General features: G+C 34.0%; 1 protein-coding gene across 1 annotated transcript; it reads right to left on the bottom strand.

Moving 5' to 3' along the window:
* Positions 1–8,390: 8,390 nt before the first annotated feature.
* On the bottom strand, positions 8,391–18,179 carry LOC130625850 (uncharacterized protein C12orf40-like). The gene is made up of 9 exons (XM_057440964.1): positions 18,124–18,179; positions 16,622–16,681; positions 14,844–15,031; positions 12,392–13,038; positions 12,134–12,229; positions 11,667–11,825; positions 11,427–11,502; positions 10,892–10,957; positions 8,391–10,134 (listed from the first exon to the last, which is right to left on the bottom strand). The coding sequence occupies exons 2-9, from the start codon at positions 16,642–16,644 to the stop codon at positions 9,356–9,358; spliced, it is 2,034 nt and encodes a 677-aa protein (XP_057296947.1). The 5' UTR covers positions 16,645–16,681; positions 18,124–18,179; the 3' UTR covers positions 8,391–9,355.
* Positions 18,180–18,235: the final 56 nt, after the last annotated feature.

Raw genomic sequence — 18,235 nt, 5'->3', positions numbered from 1 at the left:
GCAGCTTTGGTCTCATAGATATCGAATTGAAAATTGGCAAAAAATAAAAATCGGCCAAAACTGGTGGTCAGTAAAGAAGACAAATCAACAAATGGTCGGCAAAAATATTAGCCACTTAGCAAAAATTTTATCACTTTTTGGCGACTTTTTATTTTATTTTTACGATGCTTTTATCTTTACAAAATGTAGTGAAAATTTCTAATTCTAGGCTCAACGAAAAAAAATTTAAATGAACAAACAAAACGTGTAACATAAAGTGATTAAGAGAGGTTTTTTCTACCTTTTTTTTCCTGGTGATCAACATCGCTGGATGGTAGTAATTTTTTTCACGTTTTAAAAATGTCCCAAGACATCACAAATACAGTCGACGCTCGTTACCTCGACCTTCCCCGGGACTGGTGAAAAAGGTCGAGATAACGAAATTCGAGATAGTGGAGAGAGGATATCACGCACACATTAGAAAAATCATTTAAATATTTAAATCTGGTTAGGGATGGATTATTAATCAAAAGAATTAATTATTACTATTCTCATGCTATATGTATTTAATCCTTTAAAAAAATTCAAAATGCTACTTTGCTTTTTACCAGATATTCTGTTTTCATTTAAAAAGGATTCTAACCGCTGTAATAAAGAGCGCATGTCATTACCGTTGCTGCTAAAAGGGGATAAAGTTCTTAATGTTTCTATGGCAGCATTAACCTTATCCTTATCCCAGACATGATGTGTAAACGAAGAAAAAACTGTAATTTTTTGTCAGATAAAATATGTAGTTGTCCAATTCAGCAAATATAATTAATGAGCAGAAACAGGATAGATGAGATGCACCTACCTGTAGATGATGGACGAACGTTGAAAATAACCAACTGAAAAAAAACAACAAAAGCTCTCTTCATCTTTCTGTTACTTCCCCTTCAACACTTTAAAACAAACTAGCCCACAGAACAGTCGGTTCAAAAAAGACTAATCAGATTATGGTCTGGATAATTCTTCTATTTTCAATGTTATTTAACTGCTTCAATAACCTTCCCGTGAATTGGGTAATGAATGGGTCATTTTAATGAAAGAGTTATTTTAAAATTTCCCACCAGGTGCGTTGGTTTAATGAATACTCACACCCCATTATGAGTCTGTTGAGTAAGACACACAAGGGGGTGACTTATCCTATGCAGATCTTATGTAAGCAAAACTTATATATGACTAGCTTGAAGACAAAAAACACGACAAAAATGACTTTATTCTTCGGTTTTATTTTATTGAATATAACGAACAGAGATGGAAATCGCTTTAAAAGCTTTAAGGGTAGTCGTATCACTGCGGGGGGTCTTACTTACTTGGTAGGAATTACATGAAATCAAATCAATATTTATCAGAAATCACGTTATAACAATGAATTATTTCGTATTCACACGGAATTTTTTCAAATCAAGATTGTGCAGACTGCACATGCGCGTTAGCTTTGTACACATGCGCAGTAGCTCATATGATCATCTTTGTATATTTTGATGTAATACAAGGGGTGGAGGTGGGGTGGTAAAAAATGGCGAATTTGAGTGTTACGTAATTATTGAATGGTCCCTTACTTTGTTTTTAATAGTAAGAAAACAACTTTAGATTCTCAACTAATGTTTTTTTTGTATATGTTGCTAATGGAGCTATAAATATCATGTTCATTTTCAATCCTTTTATAAAGTTATTCTTATAACAATCGTGTATATTTGTCACACTTTCAAAAATAGTGACCCCCTGAAACTTTATTTCATATTTTTTTTATTTAGGAAACTTTATTTATTTATTTATACAGTTGTGGTAATCCAAGATTAATAATGCAACTCTTAAAAGGACTCGTGCAACTTCGTGTAATGAATATCTTTTTAAAAATTAATTCGCAAGCGTAATGAAATGTTAGCTTGGAAAATTCGAAAACATAAAACTAGAGTACCTCTGGTCTCCTAAAGCAGCTAAAAACTTCAAATTTGTAAATTTTAATATTCTTACACAGACGGATAAGGCGAAAAAGATCCAGCTAAGCTTGTAAAAAAACTAATAACTTTTTAAGAAAGCTAAATCTAAAAATGCAAAAAATATAAAGAAAGAAAGAAAAAAGAAGTAGAAAGAGCTATATAATAATAATAAAAAGTGGCTACCGTGGTGAGTTTTAAAGTTACATCGTTACATTTAAGGTCTGGTCGGGTTAATACTGAGAGTAACCTTCCCCAGAAGTTTTGTACCATTATATCCCCCAAGAAACTCGCGCTACTTTGACTTACAGATAGACAGACAGACGTGAGACGAGCATATATTATAGATGCACACGTCTTCCCTTTTTTGAATACAACTTTCTAACACGCATTTAGTTTCAATCAACAAGTCAGAAGTCTCAGTAAACACACCCTCCTCCACCAGCATTTTGCTCTTAACATCTGCGAAGGAGAAAATGAAGCACGATTGCGCAACGCATAAGTTTGTTTGACTAATAGTCATAATTTAAATACAAGTTTGTGAAAAAACGGTTTTTCTGCAAAGGGCGTTTATTCAGCAAATGGTGGCTGTTCAGTCGTCCAAATTACAACATTATCTAATTTATATTATATACCACCTTTAATTTTTGACATCTTTATCAGCAAATGCGAAAAAATTGACTCAAACATAAAAATTTTTCCGTATACCAATATCCAACCAATTACGAAGCTGAAGTGTTTTTATTAGATGGTCTTCAAGATGGTCAGCATTATAACAGAGATAAAAATCCTCAACATGGAAAAATTTGTGTGAAAAAATCACAGGTTAAAAATATATTATGTATGTTTTCGGGTTGAGGGCTTCATCGGAGTGAAGTGATCGAGGCCACAATCTTTGACTTGCTTTCTCCTTGGAGGAATCCAAGGTTTCTCTAATTTACACAAAGATGAAAGCTAATTTTTTAGAAAACGTAACTTATATTTATTATAATCATTTATATTTATCTCTATATGAATAATATTTTTATTGTGTCGATTGTGCGCGAAAAATGTCGTGGCACGGACACACAAAGATTTTATATTTACACGAAATAACAAATACAATATATTGTTACCAACTTTGTAATGAGCTGCGCGTAAACCAATCACAAGATCAGATATTTATAAATAACCAATCGGCGGGAAGTTTTTTTTGCGATTTAGAATTTCGACCACCAAAATGTACATTGTCTTAACCTGATGTTCAATGTTGAATATTGTGTTACATGTAGAGGTTTCTTTTCACATTTGTGAAAAGTTTTTTTGGAATATAAACATTTTATTAATTCTCCCAAATTATCTGTATAATTGGAGAAGGAGCCTAAAGGCGAATCTCCACTATAGATGATTTTACGATTTTTACGACAATGGTCAAATATTTCGTGACGACACACGCGCAAAGAGAAGAAACTGTCATAGCTACACCGAAAATTGTTGGCTGACGAAAAGTAGAAATGGTTTCCAATTTTTCGTCAAGCGATAAGCAAACGTCACGTTTTTAATTGATCGAAAAGCAGAAAAACAATATTCAAAATGCTTTAACAATAATTCGAAGATAGCATCCGAAGAGCATGGCCGTGTTGTGTTATCCGAGATAGTTTAGCAACTTCTTAAAACAAATCAAATCAAATAAATATTAATAATAATTGTAAAAGAATATTGATAATATAGTAGAAGTCTTTGAAATTAAAAAAAAGTAACGCATGTTATCCTGAATATAAAAAAATCGTTTAGAAATTACGTTGAGTGCGTGCTTCTCCACTATTCGCTTTTCCGAAATCGTAATAAAAATCGTCTAGTGGAGATTCGCCTTAATAAGAGGGAGTTGATGGGTATTCTATTTTTGTTAAATATTGGTCATGTTAATAAACTGATATGGGTGGTTTCTTGAATTTAATGATGTCCATAAGTGTTACCAAGAGTATCTCTGTTAAGCCTTTTGCTGGCCCCAGAGCTGGGTAAAAGTGGCAGCTTGTGGTAGTTCAAAATGTTGCTCAAACAAGTGTCAAAAAAGTGAAAAAAGAAGTTATCACACGTTGCGATCAATAAGTTTTGTAATGTTGTGATTTTAAAATTTTTTCTTAAAAGTTTAAATTCTCTGACATTGTAAATATAAAAAAACTTTATTTTCTCGCGAAATTAAAGACAATAGTGATAAATTATATCATTCTAAATATTTAAAAATGAATTTTTTTCCACATTCTTTTATGCGTGAAAGTTGTTTTTCGCAAAAAAAACTCTGGCTTTCAGGTTTTTATATTTTTAGCTTAAATATTTTTCAGGCAGTGACATTGAAATTTGTGAAAGAATTTTAACATGAAAAACTATGCGTAGGAAAACGTTAATATGATCTTTTTGTAACACAAAGCAAAGATGCCTAAAATAAAAATATTTTTACGAGAACGGAATTGATTTTATTAACGCTTCTATTCATTGAAGTTTCCCTGGCCACAACTTCTAGTTTAAAAGTAACGCTCAAAATGCTGAATCTCTATTACACTAAATGATGGTAGCGTTCATGGAGTTTTTATTGGTTGCTAAAATAGAACATTTTAAAGTTGACTCGTCTGAACTGCCAAAGCTGCTCAAAATACAAGAGTTGCGGCCAGGGATAAATGTTAATGCGCATGCTCGAGCTGTGCTAAGATCGTCAATGGGAAGCAGCCTTATGATACTTCACAAGAGAGAAATTGTGTCTCGATTCTGCTTATTCTTGAGTTTTTCCAACATCACCAGCAGTTCCTGTTGATGTCAGCAAATATGATAAAACTACTTTGTGTCTCTCTTGGCGACTTTTTATTTTATTTTTACGATGCTTTTATCTTTACAAAATGTAGTGAAAATTTCTAATTCTAGGCTCAACGAAAAAAAATTTAAATGAACAAACAAAACGTGTAACATAAAGTGATTAAGAGAGGTTTTTTCTACCTTTTTTTTCCTGGTGATCAACATCGCTGGATGGTAGTAATTTTTTTCACGTTTTAAAAATGTCCCAAGACATCACAAATACAGTCGACGCTCGTTACCTCGACCTTCCCCGGGACTGGTGAAAAAGGTCGAGATAACGAAATTCGAGATAGTGGAGAGAGGATATCACGCACACATTAGAAAAATCATTTAAATATTTAAATCTGGTTAGGGATGGATTATTAATCAAAAGAATTAATTATTACTATTCTCATGCTATATGTATTTAATCCTTTAAAAAAATTCAAAATGCTACTTTGCTTTTTACCAGATATTCTGTTTTCATTTAAAAAGGATTCTAAACGCTGTAATAAAGAGCGCATGTCATTACCGTTGCTGCTAAAAGGGGATAAAGTTCTTAATGTTTCTATGGCAGCATTAACCTTATCCTTATCCCAGACATGATGTGTAAACGAAGAAAAAACTGTAATTTTTTGTCAGATAAAATATGTAGTTGTCCAATTCAGCAAATATAATTAATGAGCAGAAACAGGATAGATGAGATGCACCTACCTGTAGATGATGGACGAACGTTGAAAATAACCAACTGAAAAAAAACAACAAAAGCTCTCTTCATCTTTCTGTTACTTCCCCTTTAACACTTTAAAACAAACTAGCCCACAGAACAGTCGGTTCAAAAAAGACTAATCAGATTATGGTCTGGATAATTCTTCTATTTTCAATGTTATTTAACTGCTTCAATAACCTTCCCGTGAATTGGGTAATGAATGGGTCATTTTAATGAAAGAGTTATTTTAAAATTTCCCACCAGGTGCGTTGGTTTAATGAATACTCACACCCCATTATGAGTCTGTTGAGTAAGACACACAAGGGGGTGACTTATCCTATGCAGATCTTATGTAAGCAAAACTTATATATGACTAGCTTGAAGACAAAAAACACGACAAAAATGACTTTATTCTTCGGTTTTATTTTATTGAATATAACGAACAGAGATGGAAATCGCTTTAAAAGCTTTAAGGGTAGTCGTATCACTGCGGGGGGTCTTACTTACTTGGTAGGAATTACATGAAATCAAATCAATATTTATCAGAAATCACGTTATAACAATGAATTATTTCGTATTCACACGGAATTTTTTCAAATCAAGATTGTGCAGACTGCACATGCGCGTTAGCTTTGTACACATGCGCAGTAGCTCATATGATCATCTTTGTATATTTTGATGTAATACAAGGGGTGGAGGTGGGGTGGTAAAAAATGGCGAATTTGAGTGTTACGTAATTATTGAATGGTCCCTTACTTTGTTTTTAATAGTAAGAAAACAACTTTAGATTCTCAACTAATGTTTTTTTTGTATATGTTGCTAATGGAGCTATAAATATCATGTTCATTTTCAATCCTTTTATAAAGTTATTCTTATAACAATCGTGTATATTTGTCACACTTTCAAAAATAGTGACCCCCTGAAACTTTATTTCATATTTTTTTTATTTAGGAAACTTTATTTATTTATTTATACAGTTGTGGTAATCCAAGATTAATAATGCAACTCTTAAAAGGACTCGTGCAACTTCGTGTAATGAATATCTTTTTAAAAATTAATTCGCAAGCGTAATGAAATGTTAGCTTGGAAAATTCGAAAACATAAAACTAGAGTACCTCTGGTCTCCTAAAGCAGCTAAAAACTTCAAATTTGTAAATTTTAATATTCTTACACAGACGGATAAGGCGAAAAAGATCCAGCTAAGCTTGTAAAAAAACTAATAACTTTTTAAGAAAGCTAAATCTAAAAATGCAAAAAATATAAAGAAAGAAAGAAAAAAGAAGTAGAAAGAGCTATATAATAATAATAAAAAGTGGCTACCGTGGTGAGTTTTAAAGTTACATCGTTACATTTAAGGTCTGGTCGGGTTAATACTGAGAGTAACCTTCCCCAGAAGTTTTGTACCATTATATCCCCCAAGAAACTCGCGCTACTTTGACTTACAGATAGACAGACAGACGTGAGACGAGCATATATTATAGATGCACACGTCTTCCCTTTTTTGAATACAACTTTCTAACACGCATTTAGTTTCAATCAACAAGTCAGAAGTCTCAGTAAACACACCCTCCTCCACCAGCATTTTGCTCTTAACATCTGCGAAGGAGAAAATGAAGCACGATTGCGCAACGCATAAGTTTGTTTGACTAATAGTCATAATTTAAATACAAGTTTGTGAAAAAACGGTTTTTCTGCAAAGGGCGTTTATTCAGCAAATGGTGGCTGTTCAGTCGTCCAAATTACAACATTATCTAATTTATATTATATACCACCTTTAATTTTTGACATCTTTATCAGCAAATGCGAAAAAATTGACTCAAACATAAAAATTTTTCCGTATACCAATATCCAACCAATTACGAAGCTGAAGTGTTTTTATTAGATGGTCTTCAAGATGGTCAGCATTATAACAGAGATAAAAATCCTCAACATGGAAAAATTTGTGTGAAAAAATCACAGGTTAAAAATATATTATGTATGTTTTCGGGTTGAGGGCTTCATCGGAGTGAAGTGATCGAGGCCACAATCTTTGACTTGCTTTCTCCTTGGAGGAATCCAAGGTTTCTCTAATTTACACAAAGATGAAAGCTAATTTTTTAGAAAACGTAACTTATATTTATTATAATCATTTATATTTATCTCTATATGAATAATATTTTTATTGTGTCGATTGTGCGCGAAAAATGTCGTGGCACGGACACACAAAGATTTTATATTTACACGAAATAACAAATACAATATATTGTTACCAACTTTGTAATGAGCTGCGCGTAAACCAATCACAAGATCAGATATTTATAAATAACCAATCGGCGGGAAGTTTTTTTTGCGATTTAGAATTTCGACCACCAAAATGTACATTGTCTTAACCTGATGTTCAATGTTGAATATTGTGTTACATGTAGAGGTTTCTTTTCACATTTGTGAAAAGTTTTTTTGGAATATAAACATTTTATTAATTCTCCCAAATTATCTGTATAATTGGAGAAGGAGCCTAAAGGCGAATCTCCACTATAGATGATTTTACGATTTTTACGACAATGGTCAAATATTTCGTGACGACACACGCGCAAAGAGAAGAAACTGTCATAGCTACACCGAAAATTGTTGGCTGACGAAAAGTAGAAATGGTTTCCAATTTTTCGTCAAGCGATAAGCAAACGTCACGTTTTTAATTGATCGAAAAGCAGAAAAACAATATTCAAAATGCTTTAACAATAATTCGAAGATAGCATCCGAAGAGCATGGCCGTGTTGTGTTATCCGAGATAGTTTAGCAACTTCTTAAAACAAATCAAATCAAATAAATATTAATAATAATTGTAAAAGAATATTGATAATATAGTAGAAGTCTTTGAAATTAAAAAAAAGTAACGCATGTTATCCTGAATATAAAAAAATCGTTTAGAAATTACGTTGAGTGCGTGCTTCTCCACTATTCGCTTTTCCGAAATCGTAATAAAAATCGTCTAGTGGAGATTCGCCTTAATAAGAGGGAGTTGATGGGTATTCTATTTTTGTTAAATATTGGTCATGTTAATAAACTGATATGGGTGGTTTCTTGAATTTAATGATGTCCATAAGTGTTACCAAGAGTATCTCTGTTAAGCCTTTTGCTGGCCCCAGAGCTGGGTAAAAGTGGCAGCTTGTGGTAGTTCAAAATGTTGCTCAAACAAGTGTCAAAAAAGTGAAAAAAGAAGTTATCACACGTTGCGATCAATAAGTTTTGTAATGTTGTGATTTTAAAATTTTTTCTTAAAAGTTTAAATTCTCTGACATTGTAAATATAAAAAAACTTTATTTTCTCGCGAAATTAAAGACAATAGTGATAAATTATATCATTCTAAATATTTAAAAATGAATTTTTTTCCACATTCTTTTATGCGTGAAAGTTGTTTTTCGCAAAAAAAACTCTGGCTTTCAGGTTTTTATATTTTTAGCTTAAATATTTTTCAGGCAGTGACATTGAAATTTGTGAAAGAATTTTAACATGAAAAACTATGCGTAGGAAAACGTTAATATGATCTTTTTGTAACACAAAGCAAAGATGCCTAAAATAAAAATATTTTTACGAGAACGGAATTGATTTTATTAACGCTTCTATTCATTGAAGTTTCCCTGGCCACAACTTCTAGTTTAAAAGTAACGCTCAAAATGCTGAATCTCTATTACACTAAATGATGGTAGCGTTCATGGAGTTTTTATTGGTTGCTAAAATAGAACATTTTAAAGTTGACTCGTCTGAACTGCCAAAGCTGCTCAAAATACAAGAGTTGCGGCCAGGGATAAATGTTAATGCGCATGCTCGAGCTGTGCTAAGATCGTCAATGGGAAGCAGCCTTATGATACTTCACAAGAGAGAAATTGTGTCTCGATTCTGCTTATTCTTGAGTTTTTCCAACATCACCAGCAGTTCCTGTTGATGTCAGCAAATATGATAAAACTACTTTGTGTCTCTCTTCAATAAGTCCGTGTTCTTCCTTTAAAAGACGTAGTTGATTATTTATGTAGTTTTCGAGTGAAAAAACGTTCTTTATGTTATTAAGAGTAAAGCATGTCGTAGCTTCTTGTGTCAGAGGTGTTAAGACATCATTACTTCGTACTTGTGGATCGGTAATCGCAACTGACTCACCCATCGTGGAGACATGGTTCGGTGAGACTTGATGCAACGAATGATTTTCATTACTGAGAGATGCAGAAGAAACACTATTAAAAACTTCATTTTTGTTCTCTTTCAAAACGTATTCGTTATTATCACCACCCGAAGTCTTATTTCCGTTTCCAGCTGGATCTGCACAAGGTGATGCTGGCATACTATTTGTCGGAATCTTTTTTTGAGGGGTGTTTTTAACATCTTGATTGCTATTGGTATGGCTAGAGTGATTGGTCTGGGCGTTATCCTGTTCCCGACACTCTGTTTCCACCATACTCTGTTCCCGACACTGTGTTTCAGCGATACTCTGTTCCCGACACGCTTTCTCGGTGATTTCCTTTTGGTCTCTTATGATGTTATTGCCACCGTTTTTAGCATTTTCAATTTGTTTTGCGTTGTGATTGTCTTCATTGTCATCTTCATTGGTACTCCTCTCTTTGTTGATATTCGTTTGTTTCATTAAGTCAGGTTCACTGTTTGCATGTTTTTTCTTCTTTTCAGTTGGATCTAAAAAATCGTATCTAAGTTGAATACATTCTTATCAAAAAAGAAGAAAATTTTGTGCATAAGCAAGATGGCGGATTACGTTTTAGTCAACTTCAATTATTTGACGTACTCCAACAACCTAGTATTTATTTTATGGCGTACATTTTATTTTCAGGGTTTTTTCCTGTTTAGCACGAGTCCTGTATTCATATGTACTAGTCGTTAGCCCGTGGAAAAATCCACGGTTCGCCAGCCCTTTTTATACTGTCTCGTTACTTGCGCAGCTAAGCTACCATTTTGCGTGACAGACAGACGGACAGACGTATACGGGTATTATAATATAGACTAGTCGTTAGCCCGTGGAAAATCCACGGGCTCGCCCGTCCTTTTTATACCGCTTTGCGTGCTTCTCGCTATTGCGCAGCTAAGCTACCATTTTGCGTGACAGACAGACGTATACGGGCATTATAATATAGACTAGTCGTTGCCCGTGGAAAAATCCGCGGGTTCGCCCGTCCATTATATTTACCCGTGGCAACAAAGTGGATAAAATATATGGCATTTGATATTCGTGTTTCTGTAGCACGATTTTCTAACTCAGCAGGGGGGGGGGGGGTCCGCGCAGAGACAGACAGACGACGGCTATTATTATAGAGATTATGCATCAACGTCTCAATTCTATCAGAGAGCCATCATTTAAAGAAGGCAAAGGTCAATGAAACGACGGTGGAAAGCACCAATGTAAACGCAGGTGAGCATTTATCATGACAGTTAGTACCTGCTTGATTCTCTTCCTTTGATTCACTACTTTCGCTGTTTCTTGAAGCACCGACAGACAAATAGCCTAAATATCATGTAATACTAATCGTTAGCCCGTGAAATATCCATCCCGTCGCAGCTCGTAATTGCAACCACCAATGTTAAACACTGCTAGTATGTTGCAATATGTCTACAAACCTTTTTTCTGAAAAATGCGAGGTGAAAGCTTCTTTAAATAGATCTGCAAATAACTAACACTAAAGTGTGGGATATAACTTTTATAGAAAACTCAGATCCAAACTTACTGAGTTGATATCAAATTTTTTATATTTTTTAACTGCTAGATTGTTATCAACTATAGTAAAAACTTAGGTCCAACCGTTAAGTCGATTTGCTGCATACTGCATTACCATTGACTTGCATTACCAGCTCAACTATTTCCAGATTTACTCAAGAAATACAAAAATACGCTTGTCACAACCTACGAACAAACCTCTTAAATGTCTCAAACATTTCGTAAAGTCTAACTACAAAACGTATAAAGATCTGCTCACTACAAGAATAATTTAAACTTGATGATGATGAATGCACACTACTGCCGCCAGAATGACTGCTTTCATCATCTAATAACTAAGAGAAGAAAGATGTAAGTGTTTTAACAGAAATCAACAAAAAAACTAAGAATAGGTAAGAATAAAAATTAACAATAAACTACATCTAAAAGACGCATTTAAAAGCCTGCAGAGCATTCGAAATTCAGGTGAAAACCTTTTGTTGAAAAAAGAACTTAGAACCTTATTTAGTTTTCTTCTTGCTATCGGCGACATTTCAGATGCCATTGATGGAATCTCTCTACGTGATGAATCATCATCATGCATCGTAGCTGACACATTACAGATGCTGGGTGACATATCACAAACTGCTGGTGACATGTCTTGAGTTACTGGCGAAACCTGTTGATAGGTGAAGAAAGATTAAGCGACGAAGTAAATGACGACAAATTCCACAGTAGTTTTAGTAAGAATAACGAACGAACCAACGAACGAACAAACGAACAAACGAACGAACGAACGAACGAACGAACGAACGAACGAACGAACGAACGAACGAACGAACGAACGAACGAACGAACGAACGAACGAACGAACGAACGAACGAACGAACGAACGAACGAACGAACGAACGAACGAACGAACGAACGAACGAACGAATGAACGAACGAATGAACGAACGAACGAAGGAAAGATAATAACAACAGTACCATATTCTCTGATTGATTATCTACAGCATGACTGGTACTACTAGTATTTTTAAAAGATTTTGAATGCGGACCAGGTTTACTGTAGGGATTGAATATCTAAAAATGTAAGGAATTTAAAAAATCAATGTCGTCCAGAATTAATTTGAATAAGTTTAGGGCTAAAAAAACATTTGGCAAAGTGAAAATTTGTGACAAAATTATTAACCCCATATCAACAGTATTATTTTTTCGCTGATATATTTTTTAGCTTTCACAAACCTCGACATCCTCGGTTAATAACTTGGACACAGACACATCTTTATTCTTGGTCATACTAAACTTGTTTTCTGTTTCTAGCTTCTTCAAAAACGGAGATGGTACTTCGCCACGAAATAAGGAATTTCTTATGCAGTAATTCGAAGTTGACTTCTCTTGCAACTGATCAATTTTACTTTGAAAAATATCTTTAGAAAATAAGGAAGACGTTTGTTCCACTGGTTTATTGTATAAATTAAAATAGCTCGGTTTCTTTTTTAATAAAACATCGGTAGAAATTTCAGAATTGCAAGATTTAGTGAAATAATTGTTGGATGGGCTTCGTTCTTCTGGAATAGATTCTGTAATCGGGTTCTTCAAACTTCTTTGTTGAAATCTATGATTTTGACAGGGTGTTGCTTTCTGAGTTGATGAAGCAACGAAATATCCACCCGGTCTTTTAGGGTTTCTGACATCTGTAGGCTTGCTGTGTTCATAAATAAGGCTATAAAAAGGGGCCTGGGTGTGGTTTTCGTCAGCACGATGAAAATCAATTTGTGATTCAGCTTCAACAGGAGATGTTGATAATATTGATTTGTTGTGATTAATTTGCGAGTGCATACTACCGTTCAAATCAACGTGACGTGGCTTTTTGGGTTCAATGTAAACTCCTAAATAAAGTAAGGAAGTGTTTGTTAAAAGGATGAGCACATTAAGTCTTTTATATAAATACTAGTCGATAAAGACCCGTGGAAAAATCCACTTAGGCAATAGGACATTGAAAAAGTTGGTTTGCTGACGTCGGCATTGCAAATCCAAAAACAAATTGGCGAAATTTAGTTTATTCGTTGCCTGTAACGTGTAGAGATTGAAACGCTGATCAAAATAATATATAGGATCATATCTTTTCTACGAACGACAAAGGACATAAAAGGGTTTAAAAATTTTGCTGACGTCAGCAATGGCCCGTTAAAACGCAAAAAAAAAAATTTTCAGAAATTTATATCCCTGTTACCTTCATCGTATAGACCTTGAAACGATGATCAAGAAAATGTATAGGATCATGTACTTTTGGACAAACGGTTGCAGAGATATTGGGGTTTAAAGGTTTTTTGATGACGTCATCAACCCGTCCATTCCGAAACGGATTGGGGGAACCAGGTTTTGGAAAATTACCCAAATTGGTCTTAGGTGCTCCCTAGTTACCTACGCGGTGAAAAATCATTGACGTCACCACCTCGTTTCCAAGTTATTTGGCCTCTAAGTTTTAGGTGCACTGTAATGGCTTTATTAATTTAATATAGGATATTGACGTTAAAGTAGTATTATTGACGTCGCGCCGTAACGTCAGAAAATTTAACATATTAGACTTAAGTTTTTCGGCGACATCAAAGGGAAATGACGATATCCACTTTGCCTGTTACCAACAGACACAGTCTCTGTATTATTATAAGAGACTAGTCGATAAAGCCCGTGGAAAATCCACTGAAGCAGGATAAAATTAAAAAATAAGCGTCATATGAATTTTGATAACGTCAGCAACCCATCTGCAAAAAAATTAGAACCCCGTTTTTACGTTGCCTTTATTGTGTAGACCTTAAAGCGCTGATCAAGAAAATGTATGTAATCACGTGCTTTTGATGAATGATTAATGAGATTTACGGGTTTAAAAATTTTGCTGACGTCAGCAAAGTCCCTAATAAAAGTACAGAAAATTATTTTTTCGAAATTTGTATACCCGTTGCCTTCATGTTATAGCTCTTGAAACGCTGATCAAGAAAATGTATAGGATCATGTACTTTTGACCAACGGTTGCAGATATATCAAGATTTGTTTTTTGATGACGTCATCAACCCGTCTATTCCGAAACGGATTCGGGGACCCAGGTTTGGGAAACTTATCCAAATTGGTCCCAGGTAGTCCCTAGTTACTCACGCAGGAGATGACGTCTGTTATTTCCACCCGTTTCCAAGTTATTTAGCCTTAATTTTAAAAGTGCAATGCAATGGCTTCACTAATCCTTTGACGTCAATATTGCTCTAACGTCAAAGTTTGCTAATTTACAGAACAAACTTATAGGCGATGTTTTATAGACTTTATCAAAAAAATTTTATCCACTTTCCAAAAGTGACAGACAGACAGAACTGGCGTATTATTATATAGATTCATACTTTGCCTGTGTTCGAAATAGGCCAAAGGCAGTGTTCTAAACACACAGCTTAGTAGGTAGTCGTAATTGGAGAAAGTGAAACTATGCTCTAATTGACTCGAACCAGTACTGAACTCAATCTCGTAATTAGCGGAAATGCAATTACAAAGACGTCTCAAAATTGAACCGATAGCTCAGTGAGCAAAGCGGTTGGGTGCAACTCAATGGTCACTTTTTCAAATCTCGATCGATATTGCGTAATGCTTATTTGAATATTTGATAAGGACGCTGATATAAAAGGGACACAAAAAATAAAGGAAATAGTACCTTTCTTTTTTAAGTCTGAGTCGTGTGCTTTTAGTACTGTCTGTAAAGAGAGCATATCTTGACCGATACTGAACCCCTCTGTTTTCTTGGGACTAAACTTTCTTTTAATACCATATTTTTTTTCTTGTCTTTTTTGCTCAAAGAACTGCTGCTGAATCTTTTTGTCATTCTTTTTCCGTAAACGACTCCTATAAATACAGCAAAGCAACTTTCATTTTCGGGTAGACTTGAAAATTTCTCGTGCGTAAATTTCCGCAAAGGAATGATAACTAACAGGGAGAGGAAACAAAAAATAAATCATTCGCCGTTAGTCTTTTCAACACTAAAAAAATTTCGCGTTGATTAATTTTCGCGAAAAGTCCCCAAAAATTAATGCACACAAAAATTAACCAACGTAAGGTTTATACCACATGGCTTTGGTAAGACCTCGTTTTTAGATGTCTCAGTGAGCGCGCTTTTTAAACTTAAAGCTGTCAACTATAAACACAGGATCTTGTTTTTCTTTTGAAATTAAAAAAGAAAATAGGATGTATTCGCTATTGTATAGTTAAATTTCTCCTCTATATAATAGGTTTACTTTCTCGAATAAACTCCCCTTTTAAAGTTTGATCTTTTAGTTAGCACGTCTTGGATAGACGCAGTTTGGAAAGATCTAATATAGCAACTACGAGCGCAGTGCATTTTTTAATTTTTTGTCACAACTTTAAATGATGAAATGAGGGCCTAACAAGGTAGTATATCATAGCTGTCTGTTTTATTTTTAACAAAGAGGAACCTTTATATAAATTGAAAAGGTTTTCTTTTCTCTCTTTTGATATCTGAAGACGGACGGAACGATGATTTGATATAGCTACAATTCTAGTTAAAATAAAAGACAGCTCTTTCATAGTTCACAGCCATTTTTATTTTTAGATTCACGTCTAATCTCTGGAAATGTGCTAACTGTTGCTGACATCAACATGGAACTTTTCCACAAATTTTAAGGCCTTCGTGGATTCCGCCGTGGATTATTCCGCAATGCGAGCGTGCTAGATAATGCGACTAGCATGTCTTAATCGCTGTATGTACCAATGTGCGTGCAAAATAGTAGCTTTGCAGCCTGCCGACTGAGGAGCATTCACCGTGTGAAGCTTTTGACCATAATTGAAAAATGACGGAAAAACTGCTTTGCCTCAATATTTTATATAATATATATAATATATATTATATAATAATATAAAATAATAATAATATATAATATAATAATAATATAATATAATATATAGTTCTTCGTTTTAATTTCAACTTATCTTTTATTTTTGTACAGGTTACATCTATTTAACCAAACACGAGGCTTAAATCATTTAAACACCAAAGCACTGACAAGAAAGAGGTAAAGAAAATAAAAACTGATAGTTTAAAAAAAAACAATTAGTTTTCCAGGCATATCTTGTTCTAAACTAGACCAACAAAAGTTCCTCTTTTTTGGAGTAATGTAAGTTTCATACAATTAATATAATTAAAACATTGGCTGGTCACTGAACAACAAACACGCCAAATTGATCTTTCCAAAAAGATAGTCAACAAGAAATGTTGCACCTTAACTCCTTCTGAAGAACACAATATTAAGAAAGTTAGACTAGCTTTTTAAATGTAAGCACATCTTTCTCGAATAAATGAACCAACAATTAAATAACGCCCCGGAATTTACGGTGTTTTTGTCGTAACGCAGAATAATAAAATTTTCTAACTTCTCAAGTTGTTATATATACTTTCTATAAAAAATGTGAGGAACTTACCTGACACCACCAACCCAATTCATTTAAATGAGATGAATTAGTATCATTCTCCACAAAAAACTAAATAGAGATAATAGCAGTATTATTTGTTTTGTTACTACACCCTCTTGCACAGGACATGATTTAGGTCATTAGTTTGGTTAGCGCTTGGACCTCCTCCAAGGTTAGCGTTACCTTTAAAATCTGGTTTGCAAAATTAGAAACTTCATAAGGAGTTGATTTTTTTTTAATTTTCAGCTAAAGAATTTTGCCTGACCGTACCGACTCACTTTTAAAGACCAAAAACTTGCAATGGAACACATATAGTCGACTCTCGATATCTCGAACTTTTGTTGTCTTTTCTCACTTTTTTTCAGTTCCTTCAGTCATTGCAATCTCTTGTAGGCAGAATTACTTTCTCAAATTCCGTTATCTGGAACTTTCGCTTTGTCAAACTATTTTTCCAGTCCCTTCAGCTCGTTTTATGACGTTATCTCCAACTTTTCACTTATTGTTCGAACAAAAACATTCAATTTTATAAAAAGTTTGATTGCTGCATAAAAGAGACTTCGAATGTTTATTATTATTTATTATTACTTTATTTCAATTCGGTTAAGAAAAGTATGAAAAATACAATTACATTAAAATAAATAGTAAAATATAAAAATACAGCCACAGTATTAACTGGGTCTATTTACACATGCATAAACGAGCTAAATGATCTCCAAAAATAGTTACAAATCTTAAGTTCTGTGCATAAACTTTGCATAACCTGCAAGGAAACTCTGTAGGCTTCCATTTCTTAATCTGCCTTTTGAAGTCTAGCAAGTTTTCAGCTTTTTTATTGTTGATGGAATCATGTTCTTCAATTTCGGATTTTTGAAATCCCTTTATTTCAAAAATGGCTACCAAGTGAAATCTCTTGATAAAAACGTTAGCATATATTCTTTCCTCCTTCGTTCCTCATTTTCCAAGAACGTAAAATTTCGTAAACAAATACGGGTATTTCGCTTCGGACTAGTACCCTTCTTATTAGAAAGTCAACGAAATGTAGTTTTTGAAATTGTTTTCATCTTTTCAGCGAGTGTTAAGGGCGTGGATTGGTACCACAATAAAAGTGACTAAATCGTCATGACTTTTTAGCAAAGCGCTAGCACAGCAAAAACGCTCGCTGCGAAGTTGAAGCAGTCTTGTCAAGTTTGGAAGAGTGTTATTTCTCGCAGTCGAAATACATTATTTATAGTTCGCGATATCCAGCGTCGACTGTATATTTTTGATGATATTATGGCATCGTTCTAAGACTATTTGCACAGAAAGTAAGTTCACGTGCTAGTTTTTGGGGCCCAAAGTCACATCAAGTCTAATAAATTATGGCTGAAGAAGTTAGCTAGTTAGCAGCTCTGAAAATTAAAAACTGAAAATTGCCGCCAAAATCCTATTGCATAAAAATATAACACAAAAATATATCACTTTAAAGAAAGTCTTAAGAAGTCAGAAAAAGTTTTACATAAAACAAAACAAACCAGAAAAAAATCGAACCAGACGTTTGTTTACATTTCGCAAAGTGTTTTAAACTTTCCCGCGAACACACGACACAAGTTTTTCACTTATTTATTTTAGCTAGACATCTCATTG

Source organism: Hydractinia symbiolongicarpus, chromosome 14 (assembly GCF_029227915.1).
Source record: "Hydractinia symbiolongicarpus strain clone_291-10 chromosome 14, HSymV2.1, whole genome shotgun sequence".
Lineage (NCBI taxonomy): Eukaryota > Metazoa > Cnidaria > Hydrozoa > Anthoathecata > Hydractiniidae > Hydractinia > Hydractinia symbiolongicarpus.
This window is presented reverse-complemented; position numbering and strand designations above follow the sequence as displayed.

Bases quoted from the DNA above. Each gene is read 5' to 3' on its own strand.
- LOC130625850 (XM_057440964.1), bottom strand. From the start codon at position 16,644: ATGAATTGGGTTGGTGGTGTCAG. The intron at 12,230-12,391 runs GTTTGTGAAAGC...TTACATTTTTAG, and splicing joins TATTAACCGAGGATGTCGAG to ATATTCAATCCCTACAGTAA. The intron at 11,826-12,133 runs GTACTGTTGTTA...ACCTATCAACAG, and splicing joins ATAATCAATCAGAGAATATG to GTTTCGCCAGTAACTCAAGA.